At 55.0% G+C, this 16,101-nt stretch overlaps 1 protein-coding gene across 8 annotated transcripts in view; it reads left to right on the top strand.

The window, feature by feature from the left end:
• QRICH2 (glutamine rich 2) overlaps positions 1 to 16,101 on the top strand; it is a 77,658-nt gene that overhangs the window by 15,038 nt on the left and 46,519 nt on the right. For 6 of the 8 annotated variants that reach the window (XR_012648281.1, XR_012648280.1, XM_075014880.1 and 3 more), the window contains exons 3-9: positions 758 to 838; positions 2,176 to 2,292; positions 4,758 to 5,886; positions 9,756 to 9,850; positions 10,670 to 10,770; positions 12,841 to 12,955; positions 14,071 to 14,325. Coding sequence is in view for 6 of the 8 variants with exons in the window: in XM_075014880.1 (XP_074870981.1) it covers positions 758 to 838; positions 2,176 to 2,292; positions 4,758 to 5,886; positions 9,756 to 9,850; positions 10,670 to 10,770; positions 12,841 to 12,955; positions 14,071 to 14,325 (1,893 nt within the window). In the remaining 2 variants the exon portion in view is untranslated. The remainder of the gene's footprint in view (positions 1 to 757; positions 839 to 2,175; positions 2,293 to 4,757; positions 5,887 to 9,755; positions 9,851 to 10,669; positions 10,771 to 12,840; positions 12,956 to 14,070; positions 14,326 to 16,101) is intronic. The other 2 variants (XM_075014878.1, XM_075014879.1) reach the window with 2 other exon arrangements.

A 16,101-nucleotide genomic window follows, 5' to 3' on the forward strand; every position in this document is an offset into this window, starting at 1 on the left:
GCTTTCTCAGTCTGGGTTCTTTATCTGTTTCACAGAAATATGTTCTTAAAGGAGAGCCAAGTGCAAAAAGAATGATTCATCTCAATTTTACTTTCTGTTTCTGGCTCATTTCTTGCACTAGCACAAAGTTCTTGGGTTGAGTTTCCAGTATAGGAGGAAGAGATATGGACCATGGACTTAAACGTCCCATTCCTGTCTGAATTTTTTGGATCCTTTACAATTAACAATACTTCCCAAGCTTGCTAAAAATCAAAGTAAAGTGGAGCAAAGTAGAGGTTTTTGTTCTCCCCTTCAGCTCGTTTATTCTGCATTTTGAGGAGTCAAACATTTTTGCACCTCCCCTCAGTGTAAGAACAAATAGTCCATTTCATTCCATCTCGCTCGCATGACTTCCACGGAGCAACAGCAGAGAGAAGAACATTTAAAAGACAGGAAAATGGGATTGTAAATCCACAATTTGGCAGGGTGGCCAAAGGGCAGGTGGGTGGAGAAACTGCTAACTGTGGTAACCTCAGGTTTTGAAAGTGACTGTGTTTCAAGTTAATGTCACTGCCTTTGGAAATAAAAATAATGTGGTAATAGCTATTGGATGGGGAGATATAAATGCACATGCATCTGGTGCGTGCTCGTGCACACACACACACATAACCCCCCCGCACCTTTTGGGTCCAAGTCTAAACGGGCCATCTTCCTCCTCAAATGCGATCACGCACACCCCAGGCGGTCGGAGATTAACTAAACTCTCTTCTCTCGCAAGAATTTACCGCCCGACACCCAGGAGACTGGCACTCAGCTGCAGACCTGCATCACTGATCAGAAGAACTTGGAGAGCGATGTGGTACGTCTGTGAGTGGAACGATTTGCATGTGAATCCCCAGGGTACAACCCCCCTTCTCCCCCTTCCCCCATGTCCAAGTCTCATTTCTGAACTCTTCCTCTGTGGATGCTGATCGTCACCGAAACCTCCAGCTTCTCCTTTGTTTTCCTCCTCCTCCTCCCCACCACCTCTGCTCTGAGTCCAGATCTGAGCTACTTGGACCAGGAAGCGCCTGATTCTGAGAGGTGCTGATCAACTCGCTCCCTGAGACCTCAGTGCTTAAGGTGTTGGAAGGTCAAACTGTACGTAGCATTAAGTGCCCCAGCCCACCTGCTGTAGGAACAGGCATTATGTATCTATTGAGGAGCAAGGCAGGCAGGTCTCTTCCTGAGTTTCCGTGGTAGCCTCTTGCCTCCTGACACACCAGGAAACGCTCCAGGCTATCCAGCCTCCTCTCTTGCCAGTGTTTCTGTAGGAGGAGTTAAAGCCTTTACCTCTCTACAAGGAAGGCTTAGATACTCCGTGGTGACAGAAGTGGAGGTCTGGGCAGTCAGGAGGGTCAGCTCTCTCATGGAAGCGAGGGTCCTGACCTCCTGATGCCTGGTTCTGTGCTCTCCCCGTGAGGGGCCTCTATTTTTAGTGAACAGCAAGAAGTCCTGTGGCACCGTAGAGACTAACAGATATTTTGGCGCATCAGCTTTCGTGGGCAAAGACCCGCTTCATCAGATGCATGAGTGGAGGGGAGCGGTTCCGAGGAGGATTTAAGAGGAGGATCTCAGTAAAGGGGAGGGCCAGAGCTGACAAGGTCTATTCAGTCAGGGTGGATGTGGCCCATTGTCAGTTGCTGATGTGGAGGTGTGAACATCAAGAGGGAAGAAACTGTTTCTGTAATGGGCCGACCACTCCCAGTCTCTGTTCAGTCCTTGGCTGATGGAGTCAAATTTGCAATGAATCGCAGCTCTGAAATCTCTCTCTGCATTTCATTTTTGAATTTTTTGTTGTTGTAGGACTGCGACTTTTAAATCTGTTACTGAGTGTCCAGGGAGACAGAAGTGTTCTCCTGCAAGTTTTTGTACGTTCCCATTCCTGATGTCCGATTTATGCCCATTTATTCTTTTACGTGGAGGCTGTCCGGTTTGGCCAATGTAAACTGCGGTGGGCCACCGCTGGCACGTGATGGCATAGATTACATTAGTAGATGTATTTTTAGTGGTGAGTCCAAGATGAAGACTGCTGCTCAGCTTGGGGAACACAGCTCGACTGAGCATGCGTCGTCTGGGGCGACCCCCAGCGTGTGAGTCTCTGAGGAGTGAATGGAGCAGAGACTGAAGTCTGGCGTGGGGCTTTTTTCTTCTCAGAGGGCCCTAGAGCAAAGGCTGAGCCTCTTTCCTTCCCCAGAAGAAATGTACAACATGGTGCGCTGGGAGGTGCTGGAGGACTGCCTCATGACTGGCAAAGGCAAGAGCCCACCGACCGTGAGTGTGACTTCAGTTAGGGATGGCAGGGGCAGGGGAAAGCGTAATATCTCGGCCCCCTTCCTCGGGGACATCACCATAAGAGAGCGGGGAGGGAGAGCTTGTGAATCAGGTCCTTCCCAGCCTTCCCGCGGCGTGACACGGACGAGTTCGACCTGTGGCGGGAGCAGGGGTTTCGGGCACTGAGCTGTGGGGGGATCAGCCTGCCCCTGGGATGTCCGTTCCTCTGGCACCCAGGGCCATCTCTGAGCACTGGAGGGCGTTGTCTGCCTCCTGCACAGGGCGTCCCAGTGCTGAGCTGCCAGGTGGCTCTCCCACTTGGGATTTTTCACCATCAGCCTGACCCCTGGCCTCCAGGGAAATGGAGCCTGGCCCCGGGAGCTCAGCTGTGAGGAGCTGTGGAACCTCCACCGGCCCTCGGCTGAGGGGCCCAGACGCAGGGACGCAACCCAGGGTTGTTCTTCGGCCCTTGGGTCCCTGGCAGGTGGAGAGACCTGGGCTCCCTGGCCCTGCTCTGGCTTCTGGCTTGATCGGGGGCAGGGCCTGTTTGAGAGGAAGGGGCCGGGGTGAAGGCCTTGGGGGCCCCCACTTTTGGGAGGAGTCTGTGACCCAGTGTCTGTCTAGCACAGCATGAGCTGAAGGATTTGTGGGCCTGGAATTTTTGCATTTACTGGATTTGCAGTGATGGCTGGGCTAAAATAGTCAGTGGTGTAATCCCACAGACCCCAGGGCACGGATGAGGTTCTGTCTTTCTGTGCGCTTTAAAAAAGGCATTATGGGTCCATGAACTGATCTGTCCCTTTCCCTTTTCTCAACTCCAGGGCACAGGCCTAGGGCTGCCTCCCGGGGCATTTAGCTGTCTAGGGAAGTCACTGGCTGCATCATCACAATTAGACAGCAGGCATGTCCCCGTGCCTTGTCGGGGTTGGCTAGAAGGCTAAGCCGTGAGTGAGGATGAATGTGGCAGCTGAGCAGCCCCAGAAGATAGCCCTGCAGCCTGATCCAAGCGGTAGCAAGCTGGAGGCGTGCGAGAGTGGGGGAAGGTTGGGTGGTGCAGGGCTGGAGGGAGAGGCCGTGGAAGGTGGGGAGTGGGGGAACTTACACAGTGTTTCTATGTACCATACCTGTCTGTAGCCAGAGTGCTAGGAGCAGAGTGAGCACGCCACCACGTAGGACTAACCCAGCTCTCATCCAACAGGTTCGTCACAGCCAGGCCTGCCCACAGGAGGGAGCAAAAGGGAGCTTTTCCGGGGTCTGGCATTTCAAAGGGGCTGGGAGCTCTGGGCCCCTTTGAATTGCTACAGCTCCTGGGGGGTGCCCAGGGCCACCGTCCGGGCAGTGCTGAGGGCTGACTGTCCTAGGCCCCACCCCTTCTGCCCTTGGCCCCGCCCCTTCCAGGGCTCAGAGCAGGTCCTCCCTCCCACCTTGCCCCAGGGCCTGCAGCTGCTGTGGGCCCCGCTGATCAGAGGCTGCCACCTGTTCTGGGCTCCACTGGTCAGTTTCATGGCTCTACCGTGGTGGGGAGCCAGGAAAAAGCCTCGCTGCTGCGGCTGTCTGTCCCCTGGCTCCCCCAGCTGGGGGAAGCCAGGGAGAAGCTGCTCTACCTGCCCGGCTCCCCCAGCTGGGGGCTGGAGTGGGGAGCTAGTGGAGGATCTGTGCTCCTGCCAGCCCCCAGCCCCGGGATCCCCAGGATTTTGACTCACATTAGGACAAGTTAAGTGCGAGTCGAAATCACATTTATCGGGCGTTTGTTTATTGGAGCTAATCAGAGCACCTCACCTCGGGAGAGGCCTGAGCCCCACATGTAGAGCTGGGCGTGCGTTCCCATCCCCTGGGAGGCTGGGGGTGGACCTGGAAGTCTGGCTGAGTCTGAGGACTCTCTGCAGCATTACACACAGGATCCTGGTGCCAGCTGCCCCTGCCAGCCCAGTTCCGCACATTCAGGCGCCGTAGTTTAAGGGTTTCAGTTCTTGCTTGGTGATTTTCATGCGTAAACCAGACGTGCTCTTGTGGAGGTGTCATGGCAGACAGAGGAGCTGTTGTATTTTGTGGTGCTTTCCCCCGGGGTGTGTCTGTGCACACGAGAGAGAGAGACGGACAGGTGCAGACGTACACAAGGGAGGGACAGGCAGCGGCCAGAAATCCCAGCGAGTCCCCTAGGAAGGGGAGCTCTTGGCACGTAGGGCAGCTGGTGCAGTGACCAGCAGGGTCTTTGTGACGACTTACTTCTTCCGTCCAAGATAAAGGTCGTCGTGGGGTCGTGTCTGGTGGTTTTGGGGGTGCATGGTGCCCTTTCTGGGGGTGCGAGACATGCCAGAGACCCAGTCGAGCCTGGCCTGGTGTGACAGCAGTGTTACTCCAGCTGGAGTGCAGCAAGAGAGGAGGCTGGCTTTGACTAGCCCAGCCCCCCAGCTGCCTTTGCACTAGGGCCATTAGTAAACTACTCCCACTCCATTCGTTTCCAGGAACCCCATTCTGCGGATCCCGGCCTAGGCCAGCCCTCTCCAGCCGAGCAGCCAGCTTCAGCTATGGATGCCCAAGCCAGAAAAGCCCCTGCTGCCTGGGCAGGGGCTCCAGGGAGCCAGCCTGGCTCTCCCAGCAGCAGAGCCAGCACACCAGGGACCAGGGCAGGCATCACAGCAGCCCAGACAGGCTCCCCAGGGGCCCAGCCAGGGGCCCCGTCAGTCTCCCACAGGACCCAGCCAGGGGCCACATCAGGCTCCCCCAGGACCCAGCCACGCACCCCAGGGGCCCAGGCAGGCTCCCCAAGAGCCCAGACAGACACCCCAGTATCACAGCCAGTGGCCCAGACAGGGCTCCCAGGGACCCAGACAGGCACTACAGGAGCCCAGGCAGGGGCCCAGACAGGCACCCCAGGGGCCCAGGCAGGCTCCCCAAGAGCCCAGACAGACACCCCAGTATCACAGCCAGTGGCCCAGACAGGGCTCCCAGGGACCCAGACAGGCACTACAGGAGCCCAGGCAGGGGCCCAGGCAGGCTCCCCAAAAGCCCAGACAGGCACCCCAGTATCACAGCCAGTGGCCCAGCCAGGGTTCCCGGGGACCCAGGCGGGCTCCCCAGTAGCACAGCCAGGGGCCCAGGCAGGCTCTTCTGGGGCCCAGCTAGGGACCCAGCCAGGCTCCCCTGGGGCCCAGGCAAGTGCTCCAGGAGTCCAGCTGAACTTCCCTGGCACCTGGTCCAGTTCTCCAGAGACTCAAGTGGAGCCTCCTGGCGGCTGGCCTAAAGCACAGGGGGCCCAGGCAGGCTACGCTGGATCCCAAGGAGGCCCATCAGCAGTCCAGCCTCCATCGCCTGCAGCCCAGCTTGGATTTCCACCTGGGCCTTATTCTGCCCTTATGTCCCCGGTGTCAGCGTCACAAGAGAAGGACAAACTCCCACCCTCCTCCACCCCGCAAGACTCCTCCGGCTCCAGCAGCGCCTCCAACCGCTACTCGAACACTTTGGAAGCGCTGCGCCAGATCGGGCAGCTGAGCAACCTCTACACCAACCTGAAGGAGCAGATAAGGCAGCTGGAGCAAATCAAGTGCAGCCACGCCGACCTTGACAAGCTGCAACAGTTCCTCTCCGATGCGGGTAGGGGCTTCCCCCATCAGCCAGCGGGTGGGCAATGCAGGTAGGGGCTTCCCCCATCACGTCCATGGGTGGGCGATGCAGGCAGCTTCTTGGGCAAACCCTCCCCGGGCCTGGCTTCCTGTACGCCACTAGCAAGAGCCCGGCCTACGTCTCCAGATGAATGGGGAGCCAGGGTAACCTGGATCCCCATTGCCTGATGCTGACTGTAAACGGGTGACTGTGGGGCTGTTGGCTGGGGCCTGGGGCCTTCCCTGTGTTTCCTCGGTGACTGACGTGCTGCTCAGCCCTGTGGTCTCATTCCCCAGTCAGACGCACTTGGTTGGACCAGTGCAGCTTAGACAGGGCTCTCACTGAGGGGTGTAAACATCCAGGGTCGGACACTTGAGGGACATGAATATTCCGTCCTGGGACTCTTGCGCTGACATTGACAGAGGCCTGGGGCTCACTCTCCAGGCAGCATTTGGAAAGGGGGCCTTTTATCCCTGGTGGATCATTTTTCTGGTTCATTCCAAAGTTTCTTGTTGCATTTCCATCCCCGGTGCCCAGGAGGGGCACTGAGGAGGGGAGTACATGGGTGCAAGGAGTGAAATTCACCTCCTTTGGACAAGCTTCATATTTCTGCCTGTCTTTCTTTGGTGGCTATAACTGGCAATGTGCTTTCAGGGTCTCCCTTTGAGCTGAGCCATAGGCTAATGAAAGGAGGGCCTCTATCTCCCAGTAAAGAGGCAGGGCTAGACCTGATTACCTGCAGATAGGAATAGAAGAGAAACACTCAACCAGGAGCCCTGATGAGTTACATCGCCCGAAGACAGACAACTAAATACGCCACAGTCTATAAGTATTTGTATGCCAAAGCCACGGTGGTGGGGGAGGGGCACTGTAGGTGAATGACAGCAGCATTAATTATACGAAAAATCTTAAATGAATCAAACTGTGCCATAGACTCATTATGGACAGAAATTCCATGTGTGAACAGTAAGAGTATAGCCTCAGGAATACACTAGCAACCGCCAGCCCAGGATGGTGATGGTGACTCTGAAACGCTTATAGGCTACGTCTACATGTGCACGCTACATCGAAATAGCTTATTTCGATATAGCGACATCGAAATAGTCTATTTCGATGAATAACGTCTACACATCCTCCAGGGCTGGCAACGTCGACGTTCTACTTCGACGTTGGGCAGCACCACATCGAAATAGGCGCTGCGAGGGAACGTCTACACGCCGAAGTAGCACACATCGAAATAAGGGTGCCAGGCACAGCTGCAGACAGGGTCACAGGGTGAACTCAACAGCAAGCCGCTCCCTTAAAGGGCCCCTCCCAGACACAGTTGCACTATACAACACAAGATCCACAGAGCCGACAACTGGTTGCAGACCCTGTGCATGCAGCATGGATCCCCAGCTGCCGCAGCAGCAGCCAGAAGCCCTGGGCTAAGGGCTGCTGCACACGGTGACCATAGAGCCCCACAGGGGCTGGAGAGAGAGCGTCTCTCAACCCCTCAGCTGATGGCCACCATGGCGGACCCCACTCTTTCGACGTTGCGGGACGCGGATCGTCTACACGTGCTCTACTTCGACGTTGAACGTCGAAGTAGGGCACTATTCCCATCCCCTCATGGGGTTAGCGGCTTCGACATCTCACCGCCTAACGTCGATTTCAACTTCGAAATAGCGCTCGCCACGTGTAGCCGTGACGGGCGCTATTTCGAAGTTAGTGCCACTACTTCGAAGTAGCGTGCACGTGTAGACACGGCTATAGAGATTAGAGAGGCTACAGAAACAAAGACCCAGTAGTAATGTGGATGTCAGTTATTGACTCAGGACAGGGTACAGAAATAAAATTACTAGATACCATTAGTAAGCGTTTCTTGGATCAGCTAGTCCTGGGATCCCCAAGGAGAGAAGCAATTCTTGATTTCATCCTAAATCAATGCAAATGTAGTCTAAGATGTGACTATAACTGAATTGCTTAATAATAGTGTCACATAAATTGCTGTACCAAATGTCTGGAGAATACCAAATGTGACACCAATTTTTAAAAAAAAAATGCCAGAGGTGATCCTGGCAATTACAGGCTGGCATGCCTAACTGCAGTGCCAGACGTATTTTCTGAAATTAGAATTAAAAACTGAATTATCAGGCATATAAATGAATGCAACATGCTGGAGAAGAGTCAAAGTGGCTTATGCAAAGGGAAATCCTGCTCCCCAATCTATCAGTGGTGGAGTAAGATGAAAAGTCCTTTCCTAGATCATTAACTGGTTAGTGGACAGGAAACAAAGGGTAGGAATAACAGGTCGGTTTTCAGAATGGTGTGAGGTCAGTAGTGGTGTCCCCAGGATTTATACACTGACCAGGTGTGTTCAGCATCAATGATTAGGAAAAGTGGGTAAACAGGTGGCTAAAACTGTAGATATAAAATGATTCATGATCATTAAGTCCAGAGCTGACCGTGGAGCATTACAAAGGAATCTCACACAACAGGGTGACTTGGCAGCAACGAGGCAGATAAAATCCAGTGCTGGTAAATAGAAATTAGTGTGTGTTGGAAGGTGGGGGTGTAAATCAGCTGTTATCACTCAAGAAAGAGCTCTTGGAGTCATCACAGGTAGTTTTCTGGGAACACCTGCTAAATGTGCACCAACAGGCAAAAATGTTAACAGAACGTTAGGAACCATAAAGAAAGGGATCGATTATAAGAAGATATAACACCACTCTATAAATCCACAGCGGGCCCACACTTTGAGTGTTGCATGGAATTTTTGTGGTCCCATCTCAAGAATATGTATTAGAATTGAAACAGTACAGAGAAGGGCGACAAATATGAGTAGGGATGTGGAATGAGGGCGAGGAGGAGGGGAGGAATGAAATGTGACTGTTCAGCTTGGAAGAGAGATGACTCGGGGGAAGGATACGAGAGAGGGTTTTGAAATCAGGAATGGTGTGGAGAGAGTGAAGGAGGGAGTTTTATTCACCCCTTTACGTAACAGCTAGAGTCGGAGGCCACCCAATGGGATTAATAAGCATCAGGTTGAAAAAAAAATAAAAGGAAGTGTTTCTTCATGTAACACAGTCAACCAGAGACCTTGCTGGCAAAGACGGTTGTGTTGATCACAAGTATACGGGGGTTGCAAAAAGGGTTAGAGCAATTCATGGAGGCTAGCTCCCTCGGTGGCTGCTAGCCACAACGGTCAGGATGCTATCCCATGCTCTGCGTCCCTAAATCTCTGACTGCCAGGTGCTGGGACTGGACGACGGGGCTCGTTTGGTAATTGCCTCTTCTGTTTATTCCCTCGGAGGCATTTGGCCGTGGCACAGGCCGCTGCTGGAAGGCAGGGTGCTGAGCTAGATGGTGGTCTGACCCAGGGTGGTGGTGGTCTGACCCAGGGTGGCTGTTCTTGTGTACTGCGGTGAAAGTAATTTGGAAGCCTCTCTGTTATGGTGGGGTGCTTGGCAAAGTCTGGGGGGGGGGCTGTGGATCAGATTCTCCCCACCAGCCCTTCGTGGCTGCTGGTGCCACCATGGCGCCTCAGGGCTGTGGTGCCACCCAAGAACACCGAACCTCTGGTGGTGCTTTGAAGGACCCAGGGCTCCTGGTCATTACTGTAGCTGCTGTGATAGCAACAGCCAGGATCCCCAGGCCCTTTAAATCACCAGGCCCCAAGGGAGCGGCCACCAACGGCAGGGACCCCAATGGCAATTATGTTCATGTGCTGTCGCAGCAGGACTGACCATCAGCCAGGCACGGGCCAGTACCGTAAGTTGGCTCTTGCCAGCATGCCTTCCTGGCCCAGACCGATCCACTTTCCCCTGTGTTAGGTACCCAATAATGTGATTCCTTTTTATTTCCCTGGGGTTGTCTAGTCCCTAAGAACCTCTCCAGCATGTCTGCTGACCTCATGAACCAGCTGTCTTCCCTGAAGGCCCTGGCAGAAGACATGAGAGATGTAAAGACCAAGGTGAGTAGCTGGGGTGTCATCTCGTAACCTAACCATGGAAATGCTGATGGCAGCCAGACTTCACTGTGGCTGTCTGGGACGGTGCATGAGACACAGGGGCTTTGATATTGTATCATCCAGGACTGGAACATGGGCTGTACCTGTAGAGTTGTGTTGTTGGCATTAATGACGAATGTCTCAGTTGCTTAGTTGTGTAGTTATGCCTCTGAACTGGGACTTGGGAGACCTACATTCAGTTTCAGGCTCTGCCACAGATTGCCTCTGTGACCTTGCACAAGTCACTTAGGGTTTGCTAAGGACATTACACCAGTCAAAAATCAGCTGTCGTCGGAGCCTGCCCTTCCCGGCTCTAACATGCAGCGTCGCTCCCTTGCGCCAGGAGGGAGATGCCAACCCAAGAGGCATTACAGCTGCTCCTGCCAGGTTAACACTGGTAGAGTTCACCCTACAGAGGGAGAATTATCCAAGGCTGCTTTAAGTTCCCTCTGTGCTCCTTGTGCGATGTGGAGAACCCAGCCTGGAAGCTGTTCCCCATATTATCCATGTATAAAGGTTAATTGTATTTCATGTCATTCACACACCCTCAACCTTTGTTTGCCTTGTCTGCTTAGACTGTGAGCTCTGAAGAGCAGAGACTCGGCCTTAGCAAAGGGCAGCATGATCAGAGTATTACGAATGATCGTAAGAGGGGCGGGGGGGGCGGGCGGGGGGAGAAGCCCCGGGGAAAGGGAGAGTTGCTCATGCACTGGGAAGTGGGTCTGGGGAGTTACTCAGCTGGCTTGAAGAAGTCCTGACTCCTCATGGTTGTCATGGTTCTAGGTGAGGAAGATGCAGAGTACCTTGGAGGGAGAGGTGGCAGTACAAGCAGATCAGAAAGCGGAGGGATCCAGTCAGCTTAACCTGCAGTTAGGTTACCTCAGGTAAAAAGAGGAGGAGAAACGTCTGCAACTCTGCTGCTAAAGCAACAGGCTCCAACAACAAGGCTGGGTCCCACAGGATACAAGCGAGCTGCAGAGCTGGCCTCAGATAGGATGGAGCTAGTTGTCAGAAAAGCTACATTATAAAGCTGGGCTCTAATACAGGTTGAACCTCTCTAATCTGGAACTCTCATCGGACACCCTCTGTAATCCAGTATGATTTTAATTAGCCGTACAACCACTTATCACAGGTGTGGCCAAGTTTCCCGTGATCCCATAAAGTTTGTTTACAGCCACTAGTCCTGGTTCTCAGTCTTCTGCGCTGTTGTTTAGTTGTAATTCACCACTAAATGTCTTCTAAGAGCTCAGTAAGCAGGGAAGTGTTGGGCATGTGCTGGAAAATATTGATCTCCCATCATTCGGCAAGTTCTCTCATCCAGCACTAGTCCGGTCTCAAGGGTGCTGGACAAGAGGGTCAACTTGTACTGGTCCGTACTCCACAGGATTCATACCTGTGCTGTAGAGCTGGCTTCCAGCAGCATGTTCATAGGCTCTACAGGTTCTGATCTGAATCCCTCGGGCAGACCTGAGCTGTGCCACCTAGTTCTGTCTCACCAGCTGCCGTACCTGCTTTGATGCAGAAGGCCGGTGAGCTAATCAGGATCCCAATAGGTTAGTTATGACCAAGAGGGCCATCCCTATCCCGTCCTCCAGGATGGGGCTGAGCTGTAGCATCAGACCCATCGCGTAACCTAAAAGGCTCTTCCATGCCCACGAGCCCACATCCCACTTAGCCTGGCTGGAAGATGAGCTAGGCTCACACCTGGCCTCCTAACAGGTGTGGTACATGTAGAATTGCTTTGTAACTGGTGACTCCTGTGCCAGGGCTTGTAAGAACAGAGGTCCCTGCAGGGTCACCACTCTTTCCCTTGGTTAACGTACTGCAGGGAGCGGCCACGTATTCCTCCCGGACCGATCGGAGACTTGGACTGTGTTGAGTACACCACAGGCTTGCTTAAAAGCAGCTGTTGTGGAAGTAGCGACTGAGGGGCTGGCTCCAGGTCCTGGTTCTAGGCTTTGCAGGGCTCTATGCCAGGCCAACATCTGTACCCTGAATAGTGCACTTAGGGGTGGGCCATTGGGCAGGGCAGGGAGTTGCCCAGGGGCTGCCAAAAGGTTTTAGCCCCCAGGGCAGAGGAGGTGGGTGGGAGGGGCTGCATTACCGGGTGGGAGGGAATATCAAAATCCAGCTGATTGGAGGAGTGGCTGGTTGTTCACTGGTTCATCTTTCAGGCGGGAGATGGGGGAGGCACTGGGCAGAATCTCACGCCACAAGACCTCACCTGGTCTTGGAAAAGGGGCATCTCAGAGCCCATCAGAGCAGCTGTATTCCTTGTGTGGACTCTGTGTTGCCGTGCGGTGGTACCTAACCTACAACGTTACCTCCCAGCAGCCATGGCAGGGGCCCAGTCCAGCCCCAGGGAAAATAGGATGAATGCAGGGGCGATGCTCCTGAGCTGCATTGGGCAGGTTTCTCTCTGCCCAGGCTGGGTGCTGCTCCATGTTCCCTTGATTTTTTCCCACCCCGAGAGGAACGAATGTTTTTATGTGCACCGGTGAGGAGGGTCTGTGCAACACGGCAGTTGTGTGTGACACAGCAGTGGTGTGTGACACGGCACCTCCACATTGGTTCCTATAACAAAATTCACGAGGTGGGGGCTCTGAAAGCAGGAGGTCGTCGGGGCTTGGGGAGGCTCAGGGTGGGGCAGGGGGATCAGAGCTTGGGCTTAGCTAGGCAGCTCCCTGCTGGGGCTGGCAGAGAAGAGCTCCCTTCCACCAGCCACGCAGCTCTGTGCTGGGGCCTGTGGGGAAGACCTCCTACCCACCAGCCTTAGCAATGGCATTGCTTGGGGAGAAATCCCTCCCTGGCTGCAGCCCTGAGCCCTTACACAGGGCTGGATGGCCATGCAGCTTAGGGGGAACTTAGCCGGCCCCCCCTCTCCATGCTCAGAGCCCCACGGCGGCACCTGTGCTCTGCAAATGACCCTCTCCGTTGTTGGCTCTCTGGTCCAGATCGACAGTGCATGACATAGAGAAAGAACTGCGGGAGTTGCGGGAGCAGCAGGATCACGGCAAAGCCAAGCTGGAGCAGTCGGTGACCGACACGGCCCTCGACCTGCAGGAACAGGTCAGGTGGTTGGAGGCGAGAGGTCGGGCTGCTCGCTGGCTCCCTGTGACACAGCTGCCCCCGGGGGTTGGTGCAATGGCGACTCCGGGTCTCGCTGCCTGGCCCCCGTTCCCCGGTGGCGTCAGGCAATTGCTCCGTTCAAAGGTCACTCGATTTCCTCCTCTTGGAGCCGGTGCCTTAGCTTGGTGGAGCGGCTGGAAGCTGTGAACAGGGCAGCCAAGGTTGCTCCACTAGCTACCGCCCCCTCCCTTGATCCTGCCGGGGAAGGAGGGCGCATTTGAGCCCAGCAGGATGCTCTCTGCAGAGCCAGGGAAGCATTTTTCAGGGTGCGGGAGGTGCAGCGCTGGGTAGTGCTCGAAGGAGACGCCTCCCGGGACGCAGCAGGGTTTGCTAAAGCTTGCTGCAGGCTGACGCTTCGCTCTGCTCTTGGAGGGGAAGCGGGGCACAGACACAACCGATCCTTTGCACGTCCTGGCGGCAGTTCGGTGGCCGTCGTTTGCAGTCGAGCCAGGCCTGCTCCTGGGTCGGGCAGCAAGCAGATGCTTTGCTCGGTGCCAGCCAGCAGTTTTCCCTGGGAGCGGAGTGCTTGGGAGGCTGCCCAGGAGAGATTCACGTGCTGCTCAGCTCATGGCAGAGCACCTACCGCGGACAGTATGTGTTTCTATTGGTGGTGCACGTAACAAAATTTATTCCACCCCCATGGATGGTAAACGTTAGAGGAAACCTGCCAGCCTGGTACATCTTCTGCAGTACTTCTACAGCTCCACCCTAGAGAGGGACTGTAATGACCCACTCCAAGGCAGTTAGTGCTCTCACTGGAGGTCAGGCCTGCTTCGGCAGCTGCTACTAAGTAGCAGCAAGAATTAGGGGTCCCGGGGCCCCCAATAAAACCACAAAACTCATCCATGAGCAAACCCTCGGCGTCTTGGCCAGAACGTAGTGCCCTGGGGGTTGCTCATATCACCGCTGCCCAGCAACAACGGCCACACCTCTGCACAGGGCTCCGCACAGAGCTGCAAGGCGAGGCTGCGGCTGATGGAGCAGCGCTCAGGTGCTTTTGTGCGCCGGGGAATTCTGCTGTTTCAACCCCGACTCCTTCTCTCCCTTGCCTGCAGTTAGACAAGCTTAGATCCATCATAGAGAACATGATGGCTTCCTCCTCCGCCTTGCTCTCCATGAGCGTGCCCCCTGCCCCGGGGCCGGCAGAGGCACCGGCGCACCAGGGCACCTGCCCGGCTTGCAGCCTCGACGTCAGCGAGCAGGTTAGCCAGCTGTTCAAGCGCTACGAACAGCTGCAGGACTTAGTTAGCAGCTTCATGACAAGGCACGCGGAAAGTCAGCCAGCCAAGAGGTCGCAGCTGAAGAGCCAGGTGAGCCCAGCCAAAGGGATGCATCCGGCCTTCCAGGCAGCAGCTGGGCAGTACCAGAGGAGGGAGGGAGATGGAGCTCGGGGTGGCAGGGGCAGGGATCTGGGGCCGCGGGCCTGGAGCAGCCAGCAGCCCGGCACACTGATCGCTGCTGGCGCAGAGCTCTTGGGAAGAGCTGCACATGGGTGTTGGGTGGTTGTGAGCCAGCCAGCCCCACAGGGACGGATCCCTGGGAAGCACACAGGTGCCCTGGCGCCTTGCTTGGCCGTGGTTTGCACCAGCTCCAGTAATCCCTCGATTTAACCGACTGACGGGGAAGAGGTGTCCGTTAACCCCGGAGGTGTGTTAAATCAGAGGGTTTACTGGCGCCCCCGCCTGCCAGGCTCCCCCAGCTGCCCCCCTAAATGCCTGCTACTCACTGCCACTGGAGGAGCTGCTGCAGCTGGGGGCCTTGCCATGGCAGGGACTCCGCTGTGGCTGGGGGCTTCCCTGCATGCGGCAGCAGGAGGAGCTGCTGCCACCGCCACTGCTTGGAAGAGCCGCTGCCGCCGCCGGAGCCACCACAGGTTCCTCCCACCAGGGGCGGGGTGTACACACGAGCGCTGTCTGCCCGCGTACACGTCCCACCCTGGTGGCAGGAGCACGTGGCGGCTCTGGCGGAAGAGGCGGCAGCTCCTCCAGGCCGTGGCGGCTCTGTGGCCGTAAGCCCATGGGAGTGGGGGGGGGCTTAGGGTTTTACAGGCCCCGGTTAAGTGGATTCAGGAACAACGGGGTCCATTGTTCCCAAAGTCCGCTAAATCGGCGTCCGTAGAATCGAGGGTTTACTGTAGTGGCCTGGTGGGGGGTGCCCTGAGCCCTCCCTGTGAGAGGTCTGATCTCCACGCCTGGTGCTGGAGGGAGGCATGTGTCTTCCCACACCTCGCGGGCTTCCCGCCCAGCCCCACGAAGCCTTCCCAGTGGGGAGCGTGACTGGTGGTGTCTGCCCCCGAGTTGCTGCAAAAGGCAATGGCAGGGGGTCCCCAGACTGCAGTCGGTGGGTAAAATTAACGCATGAAAGAGGCTCTTCATGATTCCTGTTTAGCTCTGTTCCTTGTGGGTGGGTGTTGAGAGAAGGAGAAACAGATCAAGGCAGACGAGGCAAAGAAGGATTTGCAGCTTTTTGAGCAAGTGGGTCTGCCCCCCCCAAAGCTCGTCGCCTAATAAATTATTCGATTAGTCTTCAAAGTGCGACCTGTCTGCTGCTTTGTTTAGCTTTCTACCCAGCATTATTTATTTATTTACTCTCGCTCTCTCTCTGTCTCATTTCACTCGGACACTACGTCTGCACTAGCATTTCTCTTTCGAAAGAGCCATGCAAATGAGAGAAATTAAAAAGGCAAAGGAGACACATATTCCTAAACAAATAGGAACAGGGGTTCCTTCAAAAGCAGGGTTTATTTTCGAAAGAGACACACCTCCACTGCTTTTCTTATTTCAAAAAAACCTCTTTCAGAAGAAGAATATGCAAATGAGGGGCCCGCTATGTAAATATGTGCCTGATTTGCATTTTCAATTTCTCTCATTTCCATGCCTTTTTCTAAAGAGGAGTGCTAGAGTAGACACAGCCTGAGAGTCAAGTCTCTGCATCTGATGAAGCAGGTCTTTGCCCATGAAAGCTGATGCTCCAAAATATCTGTTCATCTATAAGGTGCCACAGGACTTCTTGTTGTTCTCCAAGATACAGACTAACACGGCGACCTCTCTGATACTTAACAAGGTTCTTTCTGCTAACAGTGAGTC

The sequence above is a fragment of the Carettochelys insculpta genome, chromosome 20 (assembly GCF_033958435.1).
Source record: "Carettochelys insculpta isolate YL-2023 chromosome 20, ASM3395843v1, whole genome shotgun sequence".
In the NCBI taxonomy this organism is placed as follows: domain Eukaryota; kingdom Metazoa; phylum Chordata; order Testudines; family Carettochelyidae; genus Carettochelys; species Carettochelys insculpta.